Source organism: Anabrus simplex, chromosome 1 (genome assembly GCF_040414725.1).
Source record: "Anabrus simplex isolate iqAnaSimp1 chromosome 1, ASM4041472v1, whole genome shotgun sequence".
In the NCBI taxonomy this organism is placed as follows: Eukaryota; Metazoa; Arthropoda; class Insecta; order Orthoptera; family Tettigoniidae; genus Anabrus; species Anabrus simplex.
Window position 1 is genome coordinate 188,929,972 of NC_090265.1, and position 26,938 is coordinate 188,956,909.

Consider the following 26,938-nt stretch of genomic DNA (forward strand, 5'->3'; position numbering starts at 1 on the left):
TTATAGAGAATACAATTTCTAGTCATTTATGTCTTATACAGTTTTACCATACTGGCTAACAGATATATTAATGAATTTAAACTTTTATTGCTTAGTCCATATTGGCACTAAGCATTGCTAGCATGCAAATATTGTTCAATAGTGTTAACTGGTAATAGTTCTTGTAGGGATTGTCATAAGGTGAAAAACTCTGTGGTCACCAGCTCATATAATTCATTTCCTAAAGACAATGCCTTGTCGATACCACAATTCATCTCTATCTTGTGCCACTCTTTTCATTGTCATGTAACTTCTGAGTCCCATTTTTTTCCTTGAATTCATTCCAATATTTTTTCCTAGGCTGCCCTCTTCTTTACTTCCCTAATAATTTGCCTTCAAATATATTGGTGATGAAGGTGTTGTGTCTAATGGTATGTTCTATAAATTTAATTTTTTATCTTTCTATTTCTTTTAAAGGCTCCCTCTCTTCTTTGACTTCCCTTAGTACTTCCAAATTTGTTTTTCTTTCAATCCAGCTCACTCTTATAATTTTCCTCCATACCCACATTTTTTTTTTTTTTTTTTTTGCTAGGGGCTTTACGTCGCACCGACACAGAAAGGTCTTATGGCGATGATGGGGTAGGAAAGGTCTAGGAGTTGGAAGGAAGCGGCCGTGGCCTTAATTAAGGTACAGCCCCAGCATTTGCCTGGTGTGAAAATGAGAAACCACGGAAAACCAGGGCTGCCGATAGTGGGATTCGAACCTACTACCTCCCGGATGCAAGCTCACAGCCGCGCGCCTCTACACGCACGGCCAACTCGCCCGCATACCCACATCTCAGCTGCTTCACAACGAGTCTTTCCCTCTTTTCCCCAATGTCGAACCTTCACTTCCATACAACAGTGTACTCCGAACAAATGATTTTGCAAAAGATTTTCTGGCTTCTATTTTGATATGCTTACTAGTTAGAACAACAGCAAGAAAAATTTTGAGGACAACTATCAAAATGAGAAAAAAAAACATAAAGGAATAATTGCTTTAATAATAAGACAAGAGAGAGTCATGAAAGGAGGAGGAAGGGTTACCTTTACATTGGATACCCTAGTATCACAGAGTTGGAAGGAAACTAAACTTGAAGGTTTATAATATCAAAAGTCCATAAAACTTATCAACAATAACATTACATTCACTACTGTTTATTGTGATGTATTCTGAATTGCACGACAAAACCCAAAATGGGCCAGGATGCCTGCAGTGATCCTAAAAATACTTGGATATAAGATGAAATGGGACATAACACATAGCAAAGTTAAAAAATATTAAACAGTCACAAAGAGAGCAACAAATCCATTCTTTCCTTGCAGTTTCTCAAACATCTCACTTCACAGCCACTACAATGATGTAATATACTTACACGAAGAACCAGAGCACTAGTATTAAGATCTTCCATATCCTCCACCAGGAATATATCTGGCTTTTCAGCATGCAAATTGATTATCATCACACTGTCACCAGGATCTACAGATGTGCCTGTAGTTAACATCAGATTGTCACCCTGTTGTGGTTGGAACCTCACATGTGATCCCAACTCCTCGTTACTGTGCAGTGCAGCTGTCAAGAATCTGGAGAGCTTTGTTAAATACTCCACATTCAGAATTAGATTGAAGCTGAAGATTCTGATATTAACTGAAAAGATCAATGTTGTTAACACAGAGCTATGTCATCAGAAAAGAACTGGAACATGAGATAAGCCAATCAATTTAACAAGAAATAAGAGAATGGAGTGACAACAACATAACAGTAACATAACAATGTAACAGTAAAATATATTCTTAAAAAAGTGCAACACATCACAAAACAATAATAATAAACTGTAAAGAGAGAACATTTAACAGATAGCTGCCCCGGTTGGGGAAGACAACCGATCCGCCTCCTAATCAGTTCACAAGCACTATGTTTATGAAAATGAATTTTATATATTTTATTGCACTGCTATTTTTTTTTTTTTAGCCAGTAGGTTACAACTGGTATGGTAATTTCTTAGATTTCCTGTCCTTTATTGCAATTTTAAGCATTTTCACAGCCATGTCATGGAATACAGACGATGTCTAATAATAGATAAGAGTTTTAGTACCCTTTCTATTTCTAAATTTGCTTTACATTGCACTGACACAGATAGGTCTTTACAGTGATAATGGGATAGGAAAGGGCTAGGAGTGGGACGGAAGCAGCCGTGGCGTTAATTAAGCTCACAGCTGCACAACCCTAACCGCAAGGCCAAGCTGGATGGTGTGCTGTACCAAGTCTGCTATAGTGGATGGTGGATTCAAATGTTTTAATCTTCAAGAACTTCATGAGGAGCTTTTAAAAGTAGGAAAGATCATAATATGAAGATAAAGTTAGAATTCATGAGGACAAATTGGGGCAAATATTCATTTATAGGATGAGATCATTGATTCATTAATTGATTGATTGAGGTTGTCTATTTTATCTTTCCTTTATTCCTTTTTTTTTCTTCTTTCTTTTCTTTTGGTGTGGGACATATACCTGAAACCAATCCATACTCACTTTCTGCAACTGAATTATTATTATTTTTTTTTTTTTTGCTAGTTGTTTTACGTCGCACCGACACAGATAGGTCTTATGGCGACGATGGGACAGGGAAGGGCGAGGACTGGGAAGGAAGCGGCCGTGGCCTTAATTAAGGTACAGCCCCAGCATTTGCCTGGTGTGAAAATGGGAAACCACGGAAAACCATTTTCAGGGCTGCCGACAGTGGGGTTCGAACCTACTATCTCCCGAATACTGGACACTGGCCGCACTTAAGCGACTGCAGCTATCGAGCTCGGTCACAACTGAATTCTCAGCATGATAATCCTGTCATTTACATACTTAATAATTTCCATGATATTAACCATCTGATAAGCAGACGAGCACATACAGTTAGGCATTACCTTCCATGTTGAGGGTTTGTATCGTCTGCTGATATTTACAAGGGCTTGAATGTAATAAATATGTATCAGTAGACTTAGTGTGATATGTTAAACAAAAGTGTCCCTCTACAGGCCAAAATTCTAGCACGTTTTTCTGCAATATGGTGGAAAGAATATCCACCGTCTCGTAACCCTATTACATGGCTTTCTTCAAACTCAGTAAGCTGCTGATACTGCCTTCTTCATCTCCTTAAAAGGTATATTGGAATCACACCTTCCTCACAATATCAACACCGGACGATGACTAACGCTCACAAAATGTAAAGTTCACATTTAAATCTAACTTGCTTTGGAAGTCCTTAGTGACGCTACTAGCACCACTCTTCGTTGAGTAGTACACAAATCTGAATAGGAGTCATCTTTCAGAAGTGCAAACACGCCTCCTTAATTTCATTTATTTAGCACAACTCCTTGGTATTGGAATCTCATTTTCCACCGGTGTATCTTATCGTCAGAAACACTATTAAAAAAAAGAAGAAAAAACACCATAGAGGAACATGTAAAGGAACTTGTTCTTGAAGGCTTAACATATGAAATATTTTGAGAAGTGTGAGAGTGGTTTTATATATATATATAAATTGGTAAGACACATGAGAAAAATAACTGATATTTTTGATCGACAATTCAGTTCTTAAAGTTCTTTTGAGAAAACATTTGTATAAAACTAAGGTGGACCAATTGTATATTTTTCTGATACAATGCAGTCAATATGGAACAATCCAAATGTGACATTCTTATATGGCTATTCACACACAGGGTACATTCTCTGAGACAAGATAACCACACCTTAAATTCTTAGCCAAATACAATGACATCAACACTCTTCACAATGATGAGATCAACATGTTTCATAACATTTTATATCTACAGGTATACTTCTGTTAGGTTACCTCTGACATTGCTTTTTGCAGTCACCTGTAACTGCAGGATGGATTTCAATGGCGCTTTCTGGACTTGTGTCTACAGAATCTCTAAGAAATCAATTCAACACACCCATCAGGAACCTTACAACCAAAACAGTTTTTAAAAAAAATTATGCAAAGGAAAAGAGTTTCATCCAGACTAAAGTTAGAACTTGTTCAATCATAAACAGGACATCAGACATAAGGATCAATGATCAATATGAGGAATTTGAATCTAGGCTTAAACCGGAATACACACAAATGAACAAGCTAGTTCTGGAACTTACACAATTTTCAAGTAGACTACAGTAATGTAGTAGAAAATCAGAGTAAGTGTGAGCTCATAAGTTATTTACTATTGGCCAGTAGGGGACTGTGGTAACTCATTTGCTAGAAGCAGTACTACTGCTATTCAATGGTTGGAATCTGTATTTGTAATAAATATATATGTTCAGTAGTGTTGTTCTGTAAAGGCAAGAACCTAAGAGTTGTGTATTATTGTTGAGTGAAATTGAAGAGCATATGAATTGGAAAACACACCCTAGAACGTGGGAAAAGTAAACTCCCTTGGTGTTCATGTTTGTGACCCCATTGCATAACCGTTTGCTGTTTATACAAGTTGAAATTCCACACTTGGTGATATTTTGTCAAAAATTTTAACTCAGGTGGTCTTACAACTGGAGCAAATTGACACCAGAATGACTGGTTTCACCTACGACGGAAGTCATGTTGAAATGTTCAGGAATAAATGGGAAAGAAGGGGAGGTCATATGCTCTATTCTTAACCTTTTTGATGAAAGTAGGATACAACGGGGCCTTTTCAGATGCTGTACATATAATTAAGAGCATCAGAAATGATTTCCACTACAAATGGCTAATCTATTACAACAATAGAGTTGCAAACTTGAAATTCTATTGACATGTTTTTGAAATGAAAATAGGCAGGTCTGATAGTTTTCCACACACTAACATCTGCACATATAGACCACACTTCATTTCAGCACACGAATATGAGACTTGCTTTCCATTTATTTAGTAATCTGTTGCAAATGCTATAAAGTTTCTTAGACAGGTAAACTCCAAGGGATTTGAAAACAGTGAATCAACAGAAACTTTCACCTGGTAATTGGGAACATGCATCATTTACAAAAATATTTTTTTTTTGAAAAGTACACCAATGAAATAGTACGTAAACGTATTACATTGTGGTAAGTTGCCTTGTTTCCTACCATTAAAAAAATATTTAATAGTGCCTTTCCGCAAGGCGAGTGAAACGGCCTCTGACGTAAGCAGCGCGCTGTGACGTCACGATCCAGTACCGCATGCAGCTCTACCAGCCGTTGTGCATCAGCCGTAGCTAAAAGCCGATTGTTCATTATTCATGATCGCCAATAACTTTGAAATGACAGAAGAAAGGTTCAAAACAGCACAGTCAGACAATCTACCATGTGTAGATGTCATCATTCTTGAAAAATATGACTTTTGTGGCCGCAGAAATTCGCAGATAACAAGCAAGTTTGTAAGTGGCGTCTTTTATATACGTGCAATGTACTGTAACCCATAGTATTAGGATAACAATGAACCTGGATAGATATCACATCACTTTCAACATTTCCTTCTAGACTGATTCCCCTATTAAAGAATAACATTACATTTTCGGGCTTTCAGCATTAGTAAAGTAAGAAATCGGATTTCAGCACTAACATAAACATATAGGTAGGCATTATAGTACTAGTCCGCTTCTGTGGTGTAGTGGTTAATGTGTGCCACTTCCGGAAGCCCGGTTTCGATTCCCGGCTCTGCCATGAAAGTTGAAAACAAATAGTACGAGGGCTGGAACGGGGTCTACTCAGCCTCGGGAGGTCAATTGAGTAGAAGGGTTTCGAATCCCACCTCAGCCATCCTCGAAGTGGTTTTTCGTATTTTCCCACTTCTCCTCCAGGCACCTAAGGCCACGGCCGTTTCCTTCCCTCTTCCTTGTCTATCCCTTCCGATCCTCCCATCCTCCAACAAGGCCCCTGTTGAGCATAGCAGGTGAGGCCGCCGGGGCTAGGTAATGGCCCTCTTCACCAGTTTCATCACCATACCCAAAGTCTCACGTTCCAGGACACTGCCCTTGAAGTGGTAGAGGTGAAATCCCTCGCTGAGTCTGAGAGAAAACCAACCCTGAAGGATAAACTGATTAAGAAAGAAAGAAAGAAAGAAGGAAAGAAAGAAAGATCATAGTACTATAGGGCTATAATCTATCATTCCCCAAAACAATATATATTTATGGTTGGGACAACTGGCCTACCCACTTCCGGGCCCCATGAAAGAGAAACATTAAATATCTTTGTGGAGGGAAAAAGTTAAACATGACAAAGATAAATATGACTTCATCTAGTTTTCACAAGTCGGGCTGAGTGGTTCAAATGGTTGAGGTGCTGGACTTCTGACCCCAACTTGGCAGGTTCGATCCAGGTTCAGTCCGGTGGTAGTTGAAGGTGCTCAAATACGTCAGCCTCGTGTTGGTAGATTTACTGGCACGTAAAAGAACTCCTGCAGGACTAAATTTCTGCACATCGGCATCTCCGAGAATCGTAGAAGTAGTTAGCAGGGTGTAAAGCCAATAACATTAATTACATTTGGCTTTTAACACGTTGAGCATATCAGGCAAGAAAAGTATCCTGGTGACATTTTAGTCATTCAATACAGGAATGTCTTTGGGTGCTGTGACTTTTACTTTTCTGTTTTGCTGTTTGCTTTACGTCACACCGTCACATGTAGGTCTTATGGCAATGATGGGACAGGAAAGGCCTAGGAATGGGAACGAAGCGGCCGTGGCCTTAGGTACAGCCTCAGCATTTGCCTGGTGTGAAAATGGGAAACTACGGAAAACCATCTTCCGGGCTGCCGGCAGTTGGGTTCAAAACCCACTATCTCCCGGATGCGAGCTCACAGCTGCGCGCTCCTAACCGCACGGCCAACTCGCGCGGTATTTTTACCCTTCGGTTTATTGACTTGGCTTGTATAACCTGAAACTTAGGCTAAGTTGGATAATATTTTAAACACCTACATCACTATCTTCACCTGTGTGCAATTATATTATTTATTGCATTAATATTACAATAATTATTATAATTGAGCATTGTTAACTTATAAGACCCCAACATACAAGCATTGGTTTTGTGTAGAGTTATACATTTGTTAAATTCTCGTTGTTTCCTTTCATGATGTACATGCCTATTCTCTGTTACATTATAGAGTATTTAGATATAGCCTAAATTTCTTTACCAATTAAGCTCTTCAATAAAGACATACATAACTGTCGCATGCCAAGATAAATTGGTAGAATTAGAGCTGTCAAAATGGTTCATAACCCCTTTGATTTATTATCTTGACATGGATCACCCAAAACATAGGTTAGGTTTGGAGAATACTTTAATAATCAGCATTAATTAATGCACTGTTTATTACTTTCATATTCCAAGATGTAATTGAAGCATTTAAATAAAGCATCATACATTAAAATTTAAAGTTTTACCACTAGAACAGCTGACATGGAAAAGTGATTGAAAATTCAAACAAATTCATCTTACGTTAAAAACTTCAAAAAATAAACTGTAGGCTTTTCTGATATATCAACAGCATTTATCCGGCTCGCCAAAATCCATTTCTCCCTAGTTTTAGCGTCTTTGGAACATTCATAAACAATTTGTTTGGTATGATATGCGATGTGCTATTGCACATCGGAACTCTACACCATTTATAAGTTTTCTGCCTCAGAGGATTCATTTTAAGTCTAAAATATACCACTCAGATTATTATCCAATGTATAGACCTAGAATTTAACCATACCAGACACTAACGTAAAGTAGAAATATGTGAAGTGTATCCTCATTCTCACAGCACACTATGTGTTATTTCGTCTGCTAATTCAGTCAACCTGTACGATGATGTCAGACCAATGAGATCGCGTACTTGCGTCACGTGACAGTTTCGTACATTGATTTAGAGTTTTATCATGTTTGGAGTTATTATTTGTACATTCTGATCACATTTTTGAATTCTGCATGAAATTTTGAATCAGATTAGCATATTTTTATTTAAAACCCCGGATCATGCATGTTCCCTATTAAAGTACCCAACAGACATAATAAATACTTCAGCAGGAGTTCTTTATATTCAATACAATAGGACATCAAACTTTAATTAAACTGAGAGACAACTTCTGTAGAAACAAGAATACTTTTGCTTCAGAATTTATTTTTATTTTTGAAATGTACAATTGGCTTTACATTGCACTGTAACAGATATGTCTTATGGCAATGATGGGACAGGAAAGGTCTAGGAGTGGGAAGGAAGCAGCTGTGGCCTTAATTCAGATACAGCTCCAGTATTTGCCTGGTGTGAAAATGGGAAACCATGGAAGACCATCTTCAGGGCTGCGACAGTGGAGTTCGAACGCACCATCTCCCAAATGCAAGCTCATAGCTGTGCACCCCTAACTGCACGGCCAACTCGATAGTTTGATTCAGAAATAACTCTTCAATCCGTAAGAGTAACAACTGAGAGCACCATACAGGTATCTGAGTATTTATGAAATAATGGATTCCGATATGTGCTCACAGCAAAATTGAATCAAAATCCATTAGAACAGCTCTTCAGTTTTCCCCCTGTGAGTGGGGGTGGAAGAATAAACATCCATGGTATCCCGTGTTTGTTACAAGAGGCGACTAAAAGGGGGACTAGAGGCTCTTAACTTGGGAGCATGGGTTGGCGACCACAGTTTCCCTAGCCACATCTGGCATTGCTTCCACTTAATTGTGCCAGGCTCCTCCAATTTATCTTTCCTATTTGATCTCCTATGGTAAACTCTGGTTCTTTTCAGACCCCAATGGTATTACATTTCCAATGCCTAGGGAGTCTTATTTTCATGCCCTTCATAGCCCTTCATTTTCTTTTACCAATATCTTCCTTCTTTGAAGTGTTGGATCTCTTCCGTTTTTTTTTCTGCTTAGTGTTAATAGAGGATGGTTGTCTAGTTGTAGTACCTCTTAAACCAATAACGACAACCACCACAACCACCATCATGGCACTTCGGTATATAATGCTCATTAACTTACGATGATCACCCTTCAGTTACTAACTTCTTAATTTATTCATGCTGTAGTCTATTTATATCCCAACAAAACTTGCCCTGCCATCAGGTAGTAATTATGAGCTAAAATCTGAATTGCCACCAATCAAATGAGAACAGTGCGTAAAAGACAGAATAGATAAATAGGGGGACCTGACGAAAAGATTGAAAGCCAAATTAGGCATGATATAAATGTACTTGGACAAAAGAAAGGTAAGGGAAAAGAGGCGAACTCACCTTGAGCAGCATGATAGCACAGTTGTTGAAAGCAGAGGAGCTGGGCTACTGAAGAGAGCAATAATAGAGGCCGAGTAACAGAGGGGAATGGAGAGTGAGGGGAGGGGAAGGGAAGGGAGAATCAATCAATCAATCAATCAATCAATCAATCAATCAATCAATCAATCAATCAATCAATCAATCAATAAATCAATCATCTGCATTTAGGGCTGTTGCCCAGATGGCAGATTCCCTATCAAATGTTCACTTAGCTGCTTCTTTACAATTTTCAAAGAATGTTATCAAACATTTACCTTGATTATTTATTCCAATCCCTTACTCCTCATCCTATAAATGAATATTTGCCCAAATTTGTCCTCTCGAATTCTAACTTTACCTTCAAGCTATGATCTTTCCTACTTTTAAAGGATCCACTCAAGCTTATTTGTCCACTTATGTCATTTAAAGGAATACCTGCTGCAGCCCTCACATTTATTAGGGACTATAGAAATAAATACGGCATTGACAGCACTTTCCTCACCCACCCTTCAAGAGCCATTTTTAATATGTTTGTCAAATTGAAAATGTAGTGGAACAAAAACTCTCGTGTGCACATTGTGTACAGGGATATATATTTTACAAGTGTTTGGCCAGTTTACATAGTATCATAATTCCAAAGAATTAGGGTGCTGTGATGATCAAGATGTGGATAGTATCATTAAAATTGTTTTGCTTTATATGAACCGACTATTTTATTTTGTACCAAGAAATGAACTGAAATCTTCTAAGACACAGAGTCCTATTTGATAACTGACATCTGGGATGGTAAGCAAAAGCATAATATTGTGCATGCAATATTGCCTTTTATTCATATGTTGACTTGTAAGCTCAAGCTCAGTTAGCAGAAGGACAGATGAATTAGGGGAGAGATCACACTTTCTCTTCTACTCGCTATGGTGTAACTACGTGAGCTACTAAATTTTAACTACAGCTATAGTAAGAAACAAGTAAAAAAGAAAAATGTATTTTATTGTGGTTAAATAGATCAAATTAAAGTGAGCTATTTTAATTATCCTACCTTCTGTTTGAAATTCTTTCTTCTTGTAAACTATTTCAACATTTTTTGGAACATGAAAAGGTGCAAAAATATCTCCACCATGTACTGCAGTAGTTTTGCTTGAATCTGTCTTGCGTTCCATGAGTCTTGACAATCTCGATTTAGAATTCTTACGTGTATCATCCAGCCAACAATCAACTAATAGCACTGTAGTGTCAACAGAACCATCAAAGTACTGCATTCCTTTCAGTGCAAATAAACACAGGGTAAATCTTGCAAGGCTATTCTCCAAGAGATGCACACAGGACAAATTTTCTACCTAGCAAATAAATACAGATATAATTATTTATTCACTAATTCACTACTACAATTTACAATAATAATCCTACAGGCCAAAAGCACAGAATAATATTGCAGCTAAAAGTAAGAATATTTTTTTTTTTTTTTGCTAGGGGCTTTACGTCGCGCCGACACAGATAGATCTTATGGTGACGATGGGATAGGAAAGGCCTAGGAGTTGGAAGGAAGCAGCCATGGCCTTAATTAAGGTACAGCCCCAGCATTTGCCTGGTGTGAAAATGGAAAACCATGGAAAACCATTTTCAGGGCTGCCGATAGTGGGATTCGAACCTACTATCTCCCGGATGCAAGCTCACAGCCGCGCGCCTCTACGCGCACGGCCAACTCACCCAGTAAGTAAGAAATTAAAACAATGCTGAGGTCCAAAATGAATTCTTATAACAGGATAAATGATACTCGAGAACACAATATACTCTTTTAAATTTAACACTGAAGTCAAATATAGTCTCTCTAGAGCCTATCTCTCATCCATGTCATCCAGTGAGAAGTAGAGAACTGCCTTTAGCTGAGGTAATTCTACTGGTATTCTGAAAAATTATGACAAACAGGGCTTTAGTGAACCCATTTTACGCATATTGGCCAGTGGTAGATGTGATCATGCATTCAAGACAAAAGTGGACTTTGGAGCAAAGAATTCACAACAAAGACTTCAGTTAGATGTGAATGACAGCTTGCTGACTGAAGCTACATCAACTACCACAACCCAACACAAGGTCTTTTAGCAGAATACTAGGAATACAGGACAACTACAGAAATAGAAAAGGAACCCGATATCTAATATCAGTAATAGAAATGGCACAAACAAGTAACTGAACATCAATCATCAACAAATAGAAAGCTTAGGAGGAGGATAAGAACAAACATAAAAATAAACACTGTGACAGACTAGTGTGAACAGCGGAAGCAACAGAAAGGAACGGCATGGATGAACATGAAACCATAAAAGACCATGGTGAACTCCACATCTTCACATACTGCCATCCTCTGAGAGGTTCAACTCCATCTATATAATATCCCAGTTCCTGCAGCTCTATTTCTTCTAAGTCCCTGGGAAGCAGAAACAACCCAAATTCCTCATATGGAAAAATATATATGAAGGGCTCGGGTGTAAGTGACTATGGTAAGTGACATTTTGATCAAAATCAAGTTATTGCATGTATAGTATGGTAAGTGATCTAATGATCAATCTAGTACAAGCAGTACGCAAAAATGACAGCAGATGGCAGCACGGTGAATGTTTGTATCTGTGGTAAATACCGCTTGCTGTATGTACACTATGATATGTGACGAAGATGGCAGCCAAGCCATGCCTTGCTGTTGATAAGGTGCTGAATATTATCAAAGATTTTGGCACCCGCGATAGTGATAACAGTGGAAGTGAAGTGGTGTTCCACTCCATAAGGATCCAGAATATTTACTAGCAGTCAAACAAGAAAACCATTTGAAGATGCTACTACGGTAAGTTTAATTTTTATGAAACCTCGAATTACTCCTGCTTGTAAACCATGTTATCTACTGCAGATACCACCATTTACATGATATTGCCATGCTGAACACCCCGAAAGTCAAAAGTTGTTAATAAATTCCATTTTGTTTAGTTAGTTATTTTTCTTACACAGTATACATTTTACAGTCCGAATATCTCATGGAAAAAGACCACCGTTACAGTTCAACTATTGAATAAGCCTCTATATGTAGATACCATGATTTACAAGTGCATGTTCTAATAAAGAATCCAGTCATAACTTTTAAGGATACAGCTGTATTCTGAGGGTAACTGACTTCGCTGACTTGTAAATTAGGGAACAGTGGAATTCTAGGCGATATATATGGTAAAGGGGTTCGGGAATTTTTGTAAAATTCACTCATTCTTGCTTTATTTTTACTCTTCCAGACATCAGCTGAAAGCTGAAAGTTCATTATCTGATGCCATAGAAGAAAAGCCTGGTGTGGAACCTCGGGGAAGGAAAAGGACGAGACGCGTTAACAACCAAACCTTGATACAGAGGCGGCGAATACATGGGGAAGAATGCATGTCGAGGAGGGGAAAGGGGAAATTAGTTAACAAGAAACAACCAGAACCAGACTGTAAGTACAGGATGAAGTGTTTTGAAATTGTGAAACCTGAAGTCAGAAGTAAACTTTTTTTTTGGATTTTGGACAATATGATAAACAGACAGCATATTTATTCAGAAGTATGAGGAAGCACAATGTAACACGAAGAACAAAGAATAATGGTAGCCCATCCCGGTGTTCTTGCAAAATAAAATACTCTGTTCTGGGAACAACAGGTGATAGGTATGTTGTTTGTAAGGTAGCTTTTTTAAATATACATGGGTTACAAAATAATAGGGATCGCATTGAAAACTTAGCTTTCAAAGGCTTTGTTTCCCCACCCAGTGATCAAAGCGGCAAGCATGCTAAACATCCTACAAAATATTCCGAAGCTGATAATTTAGCACAGTACACTAGCCATTATTCCCGCAAAGACAATCCAGGCAAGCTGTACATGACAATGGAGTACACTGCTGAATCGTCCCGCACACAATACAATGAAGAGTGTTTGGAGAAGGGAAAAGAACCAGTATTGAAGGACAAATTCCGATGAATATTTACAGAAGACTATAATATTTCATTTAAACATCCAAAAACTGATACCTGTAATGAGTGTGATGCACTGAATGTTGCTATTCAAGAAGCGAAATGGGACAATGGTGATGGAACTCGGCAGCAATTATTACAGAAACAGGAGCTTCATCACAGGAAGGCAGAAGCGGGTCAAGATGCCATCAAACTTGCAACCAAGCAGGCAAAGGAACAAGGAATATATGCTATTACTTTTGATCTCCAGCAAGCTCTACCCACTCCAAAGCATTCCACTTTCTATAAAAAGATGATGTTCTGTTATAATTTTAGTGTACATTCATTAGGGGAGGATCAGGGATACTTTTATGTGTGAAATGAAAGTATCACTGGCAGAGGAGCAGATGAAATTGGGAGGTGTTTGTTACAGCATTTTGAAGTTAATGATATCAGAGATGATAAACCGATTGCCACATCTGATAACTGTAATGGCCAATACAAAAACTGGACGATAGTAAGTACTTGGTTGCCGATTATTGCAGAAGGAAGATTTAGATCAGTTGAACAGATCTTCCCCCAAGTGGGCCACACAATGTTGCCCTCTGACAGAGATTTTGGGATAGTTGAGAAGTATGTTCAGGCACACTGCCAGTTTGTCTACTCACCTGAGCAATGGGTTTCAGTTCTCAAAACTTGTCAGAAGAAATGCCCTTTCATTGTGCACGAAATGAAACAAGAAGATTTTTTACACATCTCAGTGCTCAGGGATAAATTTAATCTAAGTACTGTCACAGACTCTGGCACAAAGTTTGGTATCGGGATAGCAGTTCGGCTGCTATTGTCAGAAGGTGAAGATGGTAGTGTTATTAATATGTCTGAGACATACAATGGAATTATGGAACCCATGTCAATGAGAAAGAAAGGACGGCCTACGAGCTCACTGGGAACTTTATGAATGCCTCCTAAGAAATTTGGTTTAGCCAGACATATTGAAGCAAGTAAACTTAGAGATGTACTATCATGTCTCCACTGGATCCCTCCAGCATATCACAACTTCTATAAGAACTTGAAGTCTGTACGGAAAGATCAGTGAGACTGCGAAGTCGCAATCAACGATAGTGATGTAGGCATATATAGAATAAGAAACACTAAGACGAGATTATTTTTCTGAACTTTTTAATTAATATACGACTGTATTATATTGTACTGTTTTGTTTATTTAAAATAAAGCTTTCATTGTAAGTTGGGTTTCTATAATTTTACATCCGTATGAGTGATCTTCCATAAGGTATTATACTAGGTACAGTATTGTATTATGCAGAAAAGGCTATTACTAATAGCCAATTAAAAAAAAAAAAAAAAAAAAAATCCTTCATTCAATAACAGGTGCGTGGAGGTTGTTCGCCTCTCAGCAGACCAGGTCCATTTCCCGGTCAATGCATGTGAGATTTTCAAAGTGACATGCCATGTCCTGTGGTTCGGATTCCACGTAAAAAGGAGGTCCCGTGGCTCATAACGGCAAGATTAATGGTAACATAAAACTTCAATCTTCCTTCATTCAATAATATTGATTAAAGTTGTTGTAATGGTTCAATATTGGCAGTACTGTGGTACTGTTATAATATTATTATTTTCATGCACATAATGACAGCTGAACAAATACATGTATGTAAACCATGGTAACTGTTATGCAGCATAATTTTTATTAATTTATACAGATTTTTTTTTTTCCAAGATGTATTTCTGTTCCTGTTATCTACAGTACATACTTCAAAATATGTGTGCTGACAGAGAACAATCAGATAGTAATACATATGTCCTCTCAGGATTTTTCTAAAACTAAATAATGCCTCATTTCAAAACAAGTGATTTGTTAGTTACCATGGTTTACACCCGAACCCTTCATATATATATACATACTAACATTTTGTAATTTTCTAATATCAGATTTATTTGTAACAACAACAACTACTACTACTGCTGCTGCTACTACAGTGTACAGGACTCGACTCAAACCAACCTAACAAAAATAAGGCAATTTACCAGCCCTATACTGGACAGCCAGAAACAAGACTCTGATCCCTAATACCTCTGTACTTTATTACTGTTATTTGTATATTACTGTTGTCTACAGATACCAATTTGGTATTGGAGTTACTCCCAAATAAAGCCATAGGTTACAAAAACAACAATAAAAATAATAACAAAAAAGGTGGAGATGCAAGAGTGAATGTAAAAGACGTGAGTGGCTACTCGGAGTTATGTAACTTAGTGCACGCTGCCCCGCAGCGCCGAGGCCCAAATTCCAAGGCGTATATGCACTCCTCTTTTTGTCCTACGTTAAATTGTTATAGTACCTTCTCTGTTGCAAATTTTGCCTACTTTATGTATTTTTGTGTATTATGTCCTAAAAATTCACATAAAAAAGTTTTTAAATCCATATTTTCTTTTTCAAAATTTCAGGGGAATTTTTGGTGGGAAGTTAAAACTTCAGAATCAGTGACCCAATAAATTTAAAGTAAGCCAATTTCCAGAACGACCATGAATTTTTCTTGGTAAATTTCCCTACTGCCCGGACTATCAGTATGATATTCATATAAGTAACAAAATCAACAGTATTCCCCCCAAAAAGGGATCCTATGATTTTTTCACCACTGATGGCACACCATACACCAATTTTTGCATTGAGGAGGGGTACTTTAGGTATGAATTTAACAGCATTCCAGAAAGGACAGTTTTGTGTACACACAACCATGGATGTGGAACCACGCCTCGTTTGACAAGAATGCCAAATGAGGGTTTATTTGTCCATTGTATACATTTTCCAGACTCCACTCACAAAATGTGTACCTATGTATGTACAGTGTCACCTGGTTGAGGAACATATGCCACAATTATTTTATATGGCTTACCATATGAAATACGTGGGTTCGAATCCCCGCCAGGAAGTCGTAAAATTTAAGAAACGAGACTTCCATTTCCGGAGGTGCATATGGCCCTGGGGTTCACTCACCCCACACCAAAAATGAGTACCAGGTTAATTCCTGGGGGCAAAGGCGGCCGGGCATAGAGCTAACCACTCTACCCCATCACGTGCCAAGGTTAACAATGGTGGAAGCCTTTACCCTCCACTCCTCCAAGGGCCTTCAAGGCCTGTACTGAGGTGACTTTGCTTTGCTTACCATATGAAATAGCCACTTGTTGCACAAGACAACAAGGTGATTTTATTTTTATTTTTAGAATTTTCCAAATGATGATTAATACCATCTAATTTTTCTTGTATGAGAACCATACAGTTCTGTTTTTTAATTTTTTATTATTAGGCTGGATACTTAAAGAGTTTCCTGAAATTTTATATAAAGATTATGGACTGTTTTATGGCTTGGAATGTCTACAGCGGGAATCTGTCTGGAAAATGTCCCTGAATTTCATGAGCTGATTGAGGTAACACATATAAATATATAGACACACACTGTGCCATTGCAAATTCAAGAACCACAATGCCCTTTATGACTAATAACAGAATTAAGTAAAGAACAAAACACACATACACATTTGGGAACAGATGAAATATGACTGACATTATTTGACACGTGTACAAAGTCAGCTAGCAGGGATGTACAAGCACATAAAACAAAGATCTGAGCCATGGAACAAACAGTGTGATGGTATACTGCATCACCTCCTTCTGCTGTGAGGCTAAAGAGCTGGGAGCTCACCCATAGCAAAAACACTACATGTCGGTGCAAAGAATATTTGATCATTTTGTATATTTATTTTTAAGAATATAACTGCACAGATGAATTTTATTCAATAAAATGAATAAAAACACCAATATACTGTATTTTGCTAATATAAACTTTATGTCATACACTACAATTTAAAATGGAAGGAGTCTGTAAAATAAATTGACAGTTAGGATTTTCAATTGATAAATTCCATTGTGGGGTATCTGCATTGACACTATTTAATTAAAATTTTAATGGCAGTGCTGTGCATGTAAGTTTGGGAAACTACAATTTGGCACATATGTAATATAAAAAATAAATGAATCTTGTCCTAGCAGTAAAGGGATATTCTGAAGAATAAAATGAAAAAAATATCTAACACCACTTATTCCATACAACTTTAGTCATTCAATCACATACTTACCTTCGCTGAATCTTCTTCAAATAGTTCAACTACAAGGCTGTCCATAGTGAAGGTGAACTGTACCGGTATATTTACTCCAAATGAAGGTGGATTTGCTGATTTCTTACTACCTCTGCTGGGAGCATTAGAGACTGTATCTATAAAAGTATAAACTTTAATATAATTATCCCAATGGCAGAAAATCAGGGAGAGATGGCTTGTAGAACAACTTCCTCTAATAGTCATTCTAGTTCAAGAATCATTGGTAAAGGCAGACCAGTATCAATAAAATTTACAAGAGTTACTATACTGTGTTGAAAATTAGGTTCTGCTGAGAATCAATGCCAGAATGAGGTCCCAATTGAAAGCAGTGAATGTTGATTAACATTAGGTGCATGGGCTATTTTGGTTATTAGCCTTGATAGTAAAGAAATGTTGGGTTTGTGCTAATGTGTGTAACTGTAATTATTACCACAGGAAAAACACAGATACCTCACAACTATGAATAAAGTACTATCCCAATGAAAACATAAAACTCAGAATGGTTCTATAATAGTTAATATCAGGTATGCAAGGAGGCAAAAGTGGTTACAAGAGACAGGGAAAACTGTACATCATTCATCATGTTTGTTCATGTTTTTGTGGGATTATTTACTGCACTGCTAAAAACAAAAAGAGTTGCATATTTTGTTTTAGTAAAATATGTATGTATGTATGTATGTATGTATGTATCATACCTGCCAACTTTTGAAAAGGGATATCAGTAAAACTCACGCGCAACAAAAAAATCAAACAATCTGCGACATACCCCAATTCTAGTAAAATTCTTTCTTGAATAAAATTACTGTGTCCACCTATTCAATACAATTATATTTTGTAGTGATTAAATTCTACATGAAATATAACCACTAGTTAGGGACATTTTTGCCCTAGTTTTGGGCATCTTCAGCCTAATACTATTCTTAAGGTCAAGTTTACAATATGTAAATTTCACCTAAAACTTTGTAATAAGTAAAGACCATTGTATTTAGTATTTGATATTCATTTAAGTTTAGTAATAAGTTCCAATGTTAATAGATTTAAGACTTGACCTTAAGAATAGTATTAGGATGAAGATGCCCAAATCTAGGGCGAAACATGTTCCTAACTAGTGTTTATATTTCATATAGAATTTAATCACTACAAAATATAATTGTACTGAATAGGTGGACACAGTAATTTTATTCAAGAAAGAATTTTACTTATTGTATCTTCAATACAGAAAAAAACAAGATTAGTTACTAGTTACTTCTGGGCTACAAAATACAATAATTCATGCTTTAAACAGGATACTTCAATGAAATCATATCTACTTACATCATAGGCCAATGATTTGTAGATGAACATAACAATCCATATTAAACAACAGCAAGCATGGTGAATATTAGTTTGGAGCATACATAACAGGACTTCCTTGATAAATTAAACAGATAAGCAACATACATACATACATACATACATACCTACATAACATACATACATTACATACATTATCATTATAGACTGTTATGCCTTTCAGCGTTCAGTCTGCAAGCCTCTGAGAATTTACTAACCATCGCCACAATCCTCGATTTGCAACTAGTGTTGTGGCCTCATTTAGTTCTATACCTCTTATCTTTAAATCGTAAGAAACAGAGTCTAACCATCGTCGTTTTGGTCTCCCTCTACTTCTCTTACCCTCCACAGCAGAGTCCATTATTCTCCTAAGTAACCTATCCTCCTCCATTCGCCTCACATGACCCCACCACCGAAGCCAGTTTATGCATACAGCTTCATCCATCGAGTTCATTCCTAAATTAGCCTTTATCTCCTCATTCTGAGTTCCCTCCTGCAATTGTTCCCACCTGTTTGTACCAGCAATCATTCTTGCTACTTTCATGTCTGTTACTTCTAACTTATGAATAAGATAACCTGAGTCCACCCAGCTTTCGCTCCCGTAAAGCAAAGTTGGTCTGAAAACAGACCGATGTAAAGATAGTTTCGTCTGGGAGCTGACTTCCTTCTTACAGAATACTGCTGATCACAACTGCGAGCTCACTGCATTAGCTTTACTACACCTTGATTCAATCTCACTTACTATATTACCATCCTGGGAGAACACACAACCTAAATACTTGAAATTATCGACCTGTTCTAGCTTTGTATCACCAATCTGACATTCAATTCTGTTGAATTTCTTACCTACTGACATCAATTTAGTCTTCGAGAGGCTAATTTTCATACCATACTCATTGCACCTATTTTCAAGTTCCAAGATGTTAGACTGCAGGCTTTCGGCACAGTCTGCCATCAAGACCAAATCGTCAACATAGGCCAAACTGCTTACTACATTTCCACCTTACTGAATCCCTCCCTGCCATTTTATACCTTTCAGCATATGATCCATGTAAACTACAAACAGCAAAGGTGAAAGATTACAGCCTTGTCTAACTCCTGTAAGTACCCTGAACCAAGAACTCATTCTACCATCAATTCTCACTGAAGCCCAATTGTCAACATAACTGCCTTTGATTGATTTTAATAATCTATCTTTAATTCCATAGTCCCCCAGTATAGCGAACATCTTTTCCCTCGGTACCCTGTCATATGCTTTCACTAGATCTACGAAACATAAACACAACTGCCTATTCCTCTCGTAGCATTTTTCAATTACCTGGCGCATACTGAAAATCTGATCCTGACAGCCTCTCTGTGGTCTGAAACCAAACTGGTTTTCATCCAACTTCTTCTCAACGACTGATCGCACCCTCCCTTCCAAGATGCCAGTGAATACTTTGCCTGGTATACTAATCAACGAGATACCTCGATAGTTATTGCAATCCTTCCTGTTCCCTTGCTTATAGATAGGTGCAATTACTGCTTTTGTCCAATCTGAAGGTACCGTACGGACACTCCATGCTAATTTTACTACTCTATGAAGCTATTTCATCCCTGCCTTCCCACTATACTTCACCATTTCAGGTCTAATTTCATCTATTCCTGCTGCCTTATGACAATGGAGTTTATTTACTATCCTTTCCACTTCCTCAAGCATAATTTCACCAACATCATTTTCCTCCTCCCCATGAGCTTGGCTGTTTGCAACACCACCATGATGATTTCCTTTTACATTGAGAAGATGTTCAAAATATTCCCTCCACCTCCCCAGTGATTCCCTGGGATCTATTATTTCACCTGAATTACTCAAAACACTGTTCATTTCCTTTTTCCCTCCCTTCCTAATATTTTTTATTACTGTCCAGAAAGGTTTCCCTGCTACTTGACCTAGCCTTTCCAGGTTATTACCAAAATCTTCCCACGACTTATTTTTGGATTCAACAACTATTTGTTTCGCTCTCTTTCTTTCATCTACGTACCAATCCCTGTCTGCCTCGGCCCTTCTTTGGAGCCATTTCTGTTAAGCCTTCTTTTTACGTTTACAGACTGCTCTCACTTCATCATTCCACCAAGATGTTCGCCTTTTCCCATCTTTACACACAGTTGTTCCTAGGCATTCCCTTGCTGTTTCTACTATAGCATCCCTGTATGCCACCCATTCACTTTCTATATCCTGAACCTGCTTACTGTCTACTGTTCGAAACTTCTCACTAATCATATCCATGTACTTCTGTCTAATTTCCTCGTCCTGGAGATTTTCAACCCTTATTTGTTTGCAGACAGATTTCACTTTCTCTACCCTAGGCCTAGAGATACTTAGTTCACTACAGATCAGATAATGGTCTGTATCATCGAAAAATCCCCGAAAAACTCGTACATTTCTAAAAGATTTCCTGAATTCAAAGTCTGTTAAGATATAGTCTATTATGGATCTGGTACCCCTAGCCTCCCATGTGTAGCGGTGAATAGCCTTATGCTTGAAGAATGTATTCGTAACAGCTAAACCCATACTAGCACAGAAGTCCAGCAAACGCTTCCCATTCCCATTAGCTTCCATATCTTCCCCACATTTACCAATCACCCTTTCGTATCCTTCAGTTCTATTCCCAACTCTCGCATTGAAATCGCCCATTAGCACTATTCTATCCTTGCTGTTGACCCCGACCACGTTGTCACTCAATGCTTCATAAAACTTGTCAACTTCATCCTCATCTGCACCCTCACATGGTGAATACATGGACACAATTCTTGTCCTAATTCCTCCCACTGACAAATCTACCCACATCATTCGCTCATTTACGTGCCTAACCGAAACTATGTTGCGTGCAATGGTATTCCTGATAAAGAGCCCTACCCCAGACTCTGCCCTTCCCTTTCTAACGCCCGTCAAGTACACTTTATAATCTCCTATCTCTTCCTCCTTATCTCCCCTTACCCGAATATCACTTACTCCTAGCACATCCAGATGCATCTTCTTTGCTGACTCAGCCAGTTCTACCTTCTTTCTTCCATAAGCCCCATTAATATTGATAGCTCCCCATCGAATTCCATTTCGTTCGCCAAGTTGTTTCCAAGGAGTCCCTCGCCTGTCAAATGGGAGTGGGACTCCATTACTCCCATAGGTCCGAGGCTTGCTTAAAGTGTTCTGAGCTCGGTAAATTCATGAAGCAGGATGCTGCCCTACTGCACATAGTCCAAGTGAGGATCTCTCCTCTAACGGGTTATGGACCACCGGTGAATTGTATAGTCCTAGCCGCCTGAGCACAAGGAGGGCCACGACTCAGAATATGTCCGAGATGCCCACTCCCATTCCATAGCAACTGGTATCCCGACTCTCAGGACCACTTACTACGCCACTCAGCCGTTGCCCATGGTCCACGAACTAGGACGTGACTACAGTAACCCACAAACATGAACCAATGCAAGATATGCAATAATTGAAAAATGCTTTACAAAATAAAAATTGTTCAAATGTAACACAGGCAAGAAATACTGTAATATAATACACACTGCAATCACATGCTACTTTGATTTTAAACTCATAGTTGTGGGTCTTTTTAGCTTCCTCCAAAAAGTCTTGAGAAAATGTTTTGTCATAACAGGGACCAGAACTCCTGATCTTCAAAACAGAAATAGACTCCAGAGATTCATTGGACATGGGAGATCCGAACTTTGTTCTATTTCTCTTCACAAGGCTGAAAACAGATTCACATTTTGCATTGCTATGGGGTATGGTCAGAATAGAAAGCATTACTCTAGAAATTTGGTTATACTTGAGAAGTCCATCGGCTCCACGAATTCTTGATATTTGTGCCCAACTGGAATCACTTGCAGCATCTTGATTTGCAGCCAAAGTGTCATCTACCTGAAGAGCTGTGAACTGCCTCTGAAGCTCATTCACCACCTCATCTGTAGTTTCATTCTCTTTGCATAACATGATAGGAAACTTTTCCAAGAAAAAACAAATGGAAGAAAACTGTGAATCTTCAAATTTGTCTAAGCTAGCAACTTGAGCATGCTTTAACACACCATTCTTGAGTGGAAACTTGTTAATGATGTAGTCACAAGCAGTACAAAAGTAGTTTCTCACTGATAAAAATAGAAGGGATTTATCTGTATCCTGGAGATAATTCACTATGTTCGAAGTCTGAATGCCAATAACTAACTCATCATCACTTCTTTGATTTTGAATCAAGTTGTACTCAACTTCACGCAATGAGGAGCTTTTGACAATTTTGGGTTTAACAAACTTGTAACAATAATAGGATACAACTTGGCATTCGTATCACTGCTTCCATCCGTTGCAAAAGAAAATTCAGATGATGCATTTTTTGCCATTTTATTTACAATGCATGTCATTTTCGTGACCACAGCTGTATTTCTTTGCAACTTCTGATTTGGGAAACATCTTCTTAAATAAAGCACCGGCATGATCAGCCACACTTAAGGGCACATTGTGTTTCACCAAAAAGGAAGTAAACAGACAGTCGGCCCTAATTACATCACTGTCAATGTTTCCAGACTTGGCAAAAAGGTGTTGATTTTCTTGTTATCTTCCTTTGATTTAATGTAAATTACATGCTTACCGCACTTCACATGATTACTTAAATCGTTTCTTCCACCATGTGCAGTATTAATATCACACCCACATACCGCGCAAAAGGCAAATTATTCCTCCATTTCTTGATTTTAGTATGCATGGAAAATCAACAGAATATGATTCTTTAAATGTCTGGAAGTACTCTCTCTTGTTGGATTTATTCATGATAATCTACAATAGGAATATAGTGAATGAAAATGTCTGAGAACAAATGTCTCGATATCTACTTAAACATTACAAACCATCACTCTCATTTTTGTTCAGTATTGAAAACAGTGATCTCACTTAGTATTGTATTGAATAGGTGGGGTAATAAATATACTCCTTTTGTAAACTAAGTGAGATCTACTGAAACATCGAAAGGAACCTGGATCACTGAACGTCACATAAAATTATAACAAACACTCAAGGCAATCAAACACTTCATTAAAACATATCAAAGCACATAAAGTCTTAAACCATTAAATGAACATGACACCAACCTCGTGAACAAAGAATAGACACATGGTAAAAACCATACACAAATGTGGAAAGAAAGTAATTCTTCTTTTTCATCTTTATAATTTAATGGGCTTCGCTAATGGCGGTATACCCAGTCACTGGAACGAATGTAATTAGTCCAACGAATACAGGAAACTGCAAAGCACGAAGTTATACCTCAAAAAACTCGAACACTTCATTAAAATATGTATAACCTTAAAAGGCCAGAACATTCAAGCAACACCAACTTCGTGAACAAAGAACACCACTCACGTGGTCAAAGAATATGGGTTAAATCACAACAAGCAAATGGAGTGGAACGAAGAATTTATGGAGCAGAGCCTGTCGACACCAAAGATTCACACGGAAGAACTGTTATCCTTGCTTTAAATTCAATTCCAATAATGACACAAATATCACACGGTTAAAAAATATGTATCATATCAACGAATGAGTTATCGACTATTGTGGACTTGCCTTCGGCCTATGCAAACAATCGATTGTACGGAAGTGAAGTGATTATTGAATGTTAACGTTTCAAATTTTTGTCTGCGAAGTCCACCCATAAAACCGTAAAATGCTGCAATTTCCGTAAATTTTATGGATAAACCGTAGAAGTTGGCAGGTATGACGTATATATGTACGTATGTATGTATGTACATTTTAGTCCCTCTATGTTTTTGACATACAGGTAGCAACATTATTAACACTGCTGTTCTGAAATGGTATTAACACACTGAACCTACTTTTGGTGATTTAAAATACACTGGAAAAATTTAAAAACTAAAATTAAATACATAAATTGCCATAATTCACATTAAAAAGCCCTTATAGACCATGTGATTCGGTGATACTTTGGAGAATTAAAATATTATACAAGGCACTATTGCTTGTGTATTAAATAATCAACTAGAAAATGAAGTATTCAGTTGAACAGAGAACTTATTTAATGGAATGATATGCAAAAAAAAAAGAAAAAGTGAAAATGTGTTCGAAGATTTGCTCATAAATATCCTTACATTAGCATTCTTACAAAATCTTGCGCTTCAAATTTGATGGGAAATTGGCATATGATAGGATCTGTTGTGATGTACTGAGAAAGTGGAAAAGACACATTTTAACTGTAGATAAACTTGAAGATATTTGAGACGGTTAAAAGCAAGTGCCAGAAAATCACTAGTTTCTAGTGCAGGACACCAACATATCCATCAGGTTGGCCCACAGAGTGATCAGACTAATAAAATTTCAACCATATAAAATTACTTTTGTGGTGGAACTTCACCAAACAGATTTTGTCACAAGAATGGGGTTCTGGTTTAATGAAAGTGTGTATAATCGAAATTTGGATTCACAGCAAATGTTCATGTCCAAGGCATGGATCCATATTTATGGACAAGTAAAATTCTCAAAATGTGTGCAAGGTGGAGTAATGAGAACCCTCATATTTTACAGGAAGTGTCATCGCATCCCACCGAAATAGGGGTATGGTGTGCAATAAGCGCACAGCTGATAATTGGACCTATATTTTATTTATGGCCGCATGAATTCAGGTATGTATGTAAAAACAATTTCACATTCATTTTTTAATGAAATGACAAAGGAAGAGAAGGATTATGGTTATTTTCAACAGGTAATCTGTAATCAATACTGTTGACAGTTACCAATATTTCTGATAATGTAACGTCAATACTTTATACAGGCCACTGCTGCTGGACACTGTCAAATACCCTGTGGTCTTAACTATTACTGCAAGTCACTTATCTTTCACTTAGACTGCCCCATTTAATATGTTAAGTCATCCTTTGTAGGACATACCCTAACATTTTGACGCTGTTATCTTTCACAACTGATAATTTACAGCCAACAGCTGATATATTGGTATCTAAATCATCAATGAACATTGTTTTTCTCTTCATTATCCCACTGTAATATGTCAATATTATATCTTAGTATTTAAAATTTAATTACAAATCAGGTACCTGATTTATGCCTTGAGTTAATACTATGACTGATGATGCCTTCAAAGAAGGGCGAAACATGTCTCATATGGAAATAATGATAAATTCCTAAATGTTTAAAATTTCTAATGTATTGAATAGGTGTCATAATAAACTACTTAGCATCCTACATATAGTATCTTCAATACGGATCAACAATGATATTTATCACTTGCAATGTGAATATTATACCAACATTGTGGTTAATGTTATGATTAAGCTAGGGTATTATACTATGAAATGGAGAAGATGCAATATGATATACAGGTTATACTGAGATCATAAAAAGACATATCAGCATTATGAAATGAATCTGAAGAAAATTGAGAAGGAAATGGAATATATAAGTGGATAAATAATATTTATGAAGTTATATGCGTCAAGTTAAGATATATTATTGGGGTTACTGAAATGAAGAATGAGATATGATACAAAGAATATGAAACAGATGTTATATATATGAAGAATGGTTGTGTAATAAGAATAACGATGGTGATGATTACTATTTTGTCGAGATAGAAGAGATGGATGTATTTTAATGATGATATTTAGTTGACGCGATTTAAGGTTAAGAGTGAATGTATCTAATTCCGTAACGTATATTAATCCTTTAGTATTGCATATCCAGCATTAAATATGATTCATGTAATTTACATATGCCGGATAGATACCTGTATATCATCAAAAAGGAATCTATATAGGGAACAGTGAGTGGAATTAGCCCACATTATCCAGAATTCTTAACCACAGTCATGCTTATTTAAATAAATAGAGTTAGGATGCTTACTTGCTCATTTCAATGATATCACTGAAGAGGTTCTCCACAATTAGATGATGATGACATTGGTTATTAAAGTCTTCTTAAATGACAGACCACAGAATTTCCAGAAATAACACTGAATAAGGTGTTAGAAGTTACTGGTGACACGCTGACAGATTGCACATGATATACATAATTGGCACTTAACTTAATTTTGGGAATTTATATTTTATTTTTGATAAATGATCTAAATAATGATTAGTAATGGTAATTTTTGATTATTTGAAAATGAAGCAATGTTTTAAATGACTTTATCTTTTCTTCCTTGTCTGTATGAAGATAAA

General features: G+C 37.2%; 1 protein-coding gene across 1 annotated transcript in view; it reads right to left on the reverse strand.

Annotated features, from left to right (window-relative positions):
* Window positions 1–26,938, reverse strand: part of LOC136885511 (intermembrane lipid transfer protein Vps13) — a 1,358,975-nt gene that overhangs the window by 512,227 nt on the left and 819,810 nt on the right. The window contains exons 31-33 of the mRNA XM_067158109.2: window positions 17,363–17,499; window positions 10,289–10,586; window positions 1,395–1,666 (exon numbers count right to left, since the gene is read on the reverse strand). Coding sequence (XP_067014210.2) covers window positions 1,395–1,666; window positions 10,289–10,586; window positions 17,363–17,499 — 707 coding nt within the window. The remainder of the gene's footprint in view (window positions 1–1,394; window positions 1,667–10,288; window positions 10,587–17,362; window positions 17,500–26,938) is intronic.